Raw genomic sequence first — 5,789 nt, forward strand, 5'->3', positions numbered from 1 at the left:
CCGTACTTCCTTGCCCTCCCAACACTGGCCGGGAATGCCCCACACCACCAACCCGCCAGAGAACCGTGGAGGGAGTGGGAGGGGAGGCCGGTCCACAGGCTCCGGAAAGCCCCGCGCGGGGCCAAGCTATTGGGAGGGCTCAGTGGCGGCCGAGCCGGGCAGAGCTGCCTGGACCTGGGAAAATGGAGGCAGCCCCGGGGCGGTGAGTGGCGTGGTGATGCAGGCGGGAACCAGGTGGGCATCTGCCGCCCACAGGACTAGTCCAGGGGTCACTCACAGGGTTGTGCCAGGTCGGGCGCTCACTCTCTGTCTCTGGCTTGTCGCCCTTCCCGTTCTCGTCTGCTGCCACCTCGGGCTGTTCAGTCGCGGCACGGCTCGGGCGCTCCCAGGAATCTTCTTTAATGCCAGCCTGAAGCCTCAAATTCTGAACAGGGCAGCTGGCCGCCTTCAGCACGGCCCCGGCCTCCGGGATCCTGTCTGCATCCACAGCAGCCCCAGCGCCGTGATCCCTAATTCGAGGCTCGCTTTTGCAGCTAAGAAATAGTTCTTTTCCTGCTCCACACTTCAAAGCTGTTGCCTGCAAATGAGGCCGCCTCTCCTGCCGAGGGCAAAGTGGCGGTCACCCCTCACGACCAGCCACCAGCAGCGGTCCTCCCTTAAGAGATGGCAAGAGGAAGGTCCACAAGTTTCCCGGCTGCCTGAGGCCCAGTGGCCGCCTCTTCCACCTCAGCTACTCCGCGCCATCCACCGCAGCCACCGCCATCTTGAAAAGCCCCATTTCTTTCTTGTTTGAAAATATTTTTCTTTTATATAGCAATATAGTAACAACATTGCCACCTCTAAAAAGTTGTTTAGATTTAAAAATGCAAGGAATCTTCATTCTCGGATATAAAAATATAGGTTTGGAATAGCCAAAACAGCCATTGCAAAAGGTACTAAAAATTAAAATAATAAAATACAAAAACTATATATTAATAACATGAGAATACAGGGAAGAAAGTGATGTCCAGGTGATCTAAGATATCAGAGTGAAAAGAACCCTGTCTAGTTGAGCAAATGTTGACCTGACATTTTGTCTTCTGCGATATTTCACAAATTTCCATCTGGACAGAAGTTCTGCCTTGGCACAGGCATAGGAACCCTTCTGGAAAAGGCAAATCCAGCTGAGCCTCAGGGGTTGCACAAGGCAACCTCTACACATGGCCAGTGGTTTGCATGGAACATTTGCTGATGTCAGATTTTGTCAAGAGGCTAGAGGCAGAAATCTCCCATAGGCTCAAAGTACTTTTTATTTCCACAAGGCTGCACAGAACACCCTTAATATATGTCTGAGTCATGGACATTGGTCTTCATCCCCACGGCTCCTCTGTTGGTGTAAGCCATGCTGGGCCTTCCAGTTAGCATATCACTGCATGTTACATTTCTCAAACACAGCCCTGTGGTCTCTGCTATTCTGCCTCTTGGGATAGAATGAGCTTCAGAAGGTCTCCTTAGCATCTCAGTCTGGCTATCACTGAGTGACATGACCTCAAGTCTCTTTGCACAGACTTCATTAAACCTTTTATAATTACAGGTCCAAAGCCCCTCTCAGTGCACTACGGTTACCAGCAACCAGGATTGCCTTGCCCTTTCACACTAAAAAAAAAAAAAAAAAAAAAAAAAAAAAAAAAAAAAAAAAGACTCAAAATTCCAAAAGCTGGTGCAAGGATAGGAAGGTTTATTCAGATAACTGGTGTCCGGGGGATGGCCAGCCTAAAATCATCCTTCCTTCTCATGTCTATTATGGGTTCATAAAGGGGAAGGGGCAGGAAGATGAGGTAAGGGTTTTTGTACTGCAAGAAAATGAGGAGGCTTGGGATCAGCAGATGGTCTGAGTCAGAGGTCAGGATCCCATGATGGATTGGGTGTTTCACCATCATAAAGTCTGTAGCTGGTGGACTGGTCAGCTTCAAGCCCTGGATGTTTCTCAGGGTTGGAGTCCTTATCTCCTAGGTCAAGGATAGTAACCTTAGACAAATCAGGGGAAGTAGCATGTTAGGGAGTGGTAAAATATTAATTTCTTAATATTTCCAAATATCATCATTAAAAAATACCAAAAAATGCTAAGCTCCAACATGTATTCATTATGTATTGCCACAAATCAGTGTCACTGTTTGGCTGGAATGTTGATAAAATTAAATTGACAAGTGTTAATTCATTCCCCTGTCCCTTCTGTCAAGTCTATTTACTCACAGGACCCCTGAACCACCTCCTTCTCCTGCTACTTATGACAGGTAAGGCTGCTGCAGCTGATAACACCTTAACAGGTGGTGCCTGGGGTGTGCTTGAGAGTCTCATGGCCCACAGCCCACAGCAGCAAACTATTCCCCTGAGTTCTCCTACAACTTCCTCTTTCGGAGACTCAGAAAAACTGCTGGGCTGCTTTCCCAGACAAGCCACACATGTGGGCAGCTGGACCATGCCAAGCAGAGAGGTTTGTGTTCGGGGCTGTATCACTGTGGGTGGAGTTGTTGTACTTTGCATGCAGTAATATACTCCAATGTCCTCAGCCTCCACCCTGCTGATTGTAAGCGTAAAATCTGTCCCTGACCCACTACCAGTGAACCTGTCTGAGACCCCAGAAAACCTGTTGGAAACCTTATAGATCAGGAGCTGTGGAGACTGGCCTGGTTTCTGCAGGTACCAACTCAAATAGGTATTTCCATTACTATGTAGGAGGCTCTGACTAGCCGTGCAGGAGATGGAGGCCGGCTCTCCAGGGGTGACGGGCAGAGAGAGGGGAGTCTGCGTCATCACAACATCCCCACTGGATCCTAAAGGAATAATAGAGAAGCACAAAGTAGTACAGATAGTACAGGCAATTTTTATAATTTCCTTCTATTATTTATTTCCAGCTAACTAATTTTTTGTGTGATTTTGATTCATATGCTAAAAATTGCCAAATTTCAAAATTTAACAGAGAACTGAAAGGCATAAAGTCTCTCTGGAAGTCACCTATACCATCTTCCACTCTCTGTGTCCTAGTCTTCGCCAGAGCAGAGGTTCTTGCTCCTTCTGGAATCTTTCTCACTCTCATAGATCTAACGATCACATGTCCCATCCCGGAGGACAAGATGTGCACATCTCACACATGCACAAAAAACACATGGGAAGCAATGGTGCCCCAGAGCTCACCCTCCCACCCTATACTCCTTCTTCATCTCTCTTCCGCCCTTACCAGGGATCCAGAGCATCAGCAGCCCCAGGAGCTGAGCAGGGAACCTCATTTTGAGAAGTTGAACTGAGGAGTCCTGATAAGTCAAGTCAAGGTTAGAGCTGAGCTTTTATCTCAGACTTGCAGGGGAAAGTCCTCCCTAGGGGGACAATATGCAAATCCCCTGGTGGGTGCAGCAGTGTGAAAAGAGCCAGTAGGAGGGTAGAGGCTTCTCTGGTGAGTAAAGTGACATAAAATGTTCTTTGTGTTTAGAGGAAAACCAATAAAGATGAATCTATGTTGCCTAAATCAGATAAACTTGTGTTCCCTTCTGTTTTTTGGTATTTATTTATTTTTTTATAGTGTGTGTATATTCACTATGCAGATGAAACTACTGGATATTTCAGGTTCTCCAGATTCTTCCCCAATCCGCCTTCCCAGTCAGTAACTGCTCCCCTAAGTCAACCAAGTTAACATCACTCCAACCTCTATCCCAACAGTTTGGTTTTCCTGGACTTGGACCTCATATAAATTGAAGTAAGCACTTTCATTTCTTTACTTCCAGTTTCTATCTTGTTTCTTTACTATTTTTGATTCCTTCCTGTGGATTTTATAAAATTTATATATTCAATATGAATATTCATGAGATACAAAGCTAATTGTCACCCCTCATGCCCATGATGTGAGGGCCAGCTTCATATTGCCAGCATACCCAATACCAGAAATTGCATTTGTACCCCGTATCCACCACCCAATTATCCCCAACGTCCTCACCTTCCCCCTTACCCCCCCAATCCACTTTGTTGGCCAAGGAATATTCTCCCACTCTGCAAGAGCAGTGCACTATTGTGGTCTTTCTTTCCTTCCTTCTTTCTCTCTTAGCCCCCACATGCGAGTGAGCACAATGCAGTATTTATCCCTCTGTGTTTTGCTTATTTCACTCAACATGAGTTTTTCCAGGTTCAACCATGTTGATGCAAATGGGAATATTTCATTCTTTCTTATGGCAGCATAGTATTCCATGGTGTATGTATATCAGAATATCCTTATTCACTCATCCATCGATGGACATTAAGGTTGGTTCCATATCTTGGCTATAGTAAACAGAGCTGTGATGAACATGAGAGTGCATGTATCCCTTCAACATGATGATTTCCATTCCTCTGGGTATATACCCAGAAAAGTGATTACTGGATCATATGGAAGATTTATCTGTAGTTGTTTCAGAAACCTCCATTCTCTTTTCCATAGTGGTTGTACTAATTTACAGTCCCACCAACAGTGCAGGAGCATTCCCTTCTCTCCACACCCTCACCAGCATTTGTTATTCGCCATCTTTTTGATTATAGCCAGTCTAACTGGGGTGAGGTGGTATCTCAATTTGGTTTTAATTTGCATGTCCCTGATCACAGTGATGTTGAGCATTTTTTCATGTATCTGTTGGCCATTCATATGTCTTCCTTTGAAAAATGTCTATTCAGTTCATTTGCCCATATTTTGATTGGGTTATTTGTTTTTGTTTGTTTGTTTTGTTTCATTTTGTTTTTTACTATATAATTACTTGAGTTCCTTGTATGTTATGGATCTTAATCCATTGTCAGAAGTATAGTTAGCAAAAATTTTCTCCCACTCTGTAGGCTGTCATTTCACTCTCTTGATTGTTTCCTTTGTTGTGCAGAAGCTTTTGAGTTTGATATAGTCCCATTTGTTTATTTTTTCTTTTGTTGTTTGTGCTTTAGGGCTCATGTTCATAAAGCCTATGCCTGGGCCTAATTGCTGACGTGTTTCACCTATATTTTCCCTTAGTAACTTTACAGTTTAAGGTCTTATACTTAAGTCTTTCATCCATTTTGAGTTGATTTTAGTGTATGGTGAGAGATGCATATCTAGTTTCATTCTTCTGCATATGAATATCCAATTTTCCCAGCAGTACTTGTTGAAGAGGCAGTCTTTTCCCCAATCTAGATTTTTGTTGCCTTCATTCAGTATCAGATGGCTCTAAGTCTGATGGGTGATTTCTGGGTTCTCCATTCTACTCTACTGGCCTGAATGTCTATTTTTATACCAGTACCATGCTGCTTTGGTTACAATAGCTTTGTAGTATAATTTGAAGTCAGGCAGTGTTATGCCTCCAGCTTTGTTGCTTTTGCTCAGGATTGCTTTGGCTATTTGGGGTCTGTTGTTTCTTCCATATGAAATATAGGGCTGATTTTTGCATTTATGTGAAGAATGTCTTTGGTATCTTGATGGGGATTGCATTGAATCTGTAGATCGCTTTAGGTAGTATAGACATTTTCACAATGTTAATTCTTCCAATCCAAGAGCATTGAATATCTTTCCATCATTTTGTGTCCTCTTTAATTTCTTTCAGAAGTGGTTTGTATTTCTCATTGTAGAGGTTTTCATCTCCTTGGTTAAATTGGTCCCTAGATATCTTAATTTTTTGTGTGACAATTGTAAATAGGCTTACTTTATCTCTCTTTCTGTTGATTCATTATTTGAGTATATAAATGCTACTGACTTGGGGGCATTTATTTTCTATCCTGCAACATTACTGAAGTTATTAAACAGCTCTGGGAGTTTTGTGATAGAGTCT

General features: G+C 43.7%; 1 protein-coding gene across 1 annotated transcript; it reads right to left on the reverse strand.

Annotated features, from left to right (window-relative positions):
• Positions 1-1,875: 1,875 nt before the first annotated feature.
• On the reverse strand, positions 1,876-3,266 carry LOC134362606 (T-cell surface glycoprotein CD8 alpha chain-like). The gene is made up of 3 exons (XM_063077801.1): positions 3,218-3,266; positions 2,233-2,813; positions 1,876-2,007 (listed from the first exon to the last, which is right to left on the reverse strand). The coding sequence occupies exons 1-3, from the start codon at positions 3,264-3,266 to the stop codon at positions 1,876-1,878; spliced, it is 762 nt and encodes a 253-aa protein (XP_062933871.1).
• Between the last annotated feature and the right edge of the window lie 2,523 nt (positions 3,267-5,789).

This window comes from Cynocephalus volans, chromosome 14 (genome assembly GCF_027409185.1).
Source record: "Cynocephalus volans isolate mCynVol1 chromosome 14, mCynVol1.pri, whole genome shotgun sequence".
Taxonomy (NCBI): Eukaryota; Metazoa; Chordata; class Mammalia; order Dermoptera; family Cynocephalidae; genus Cynocephalus; species Cynocephalus volans.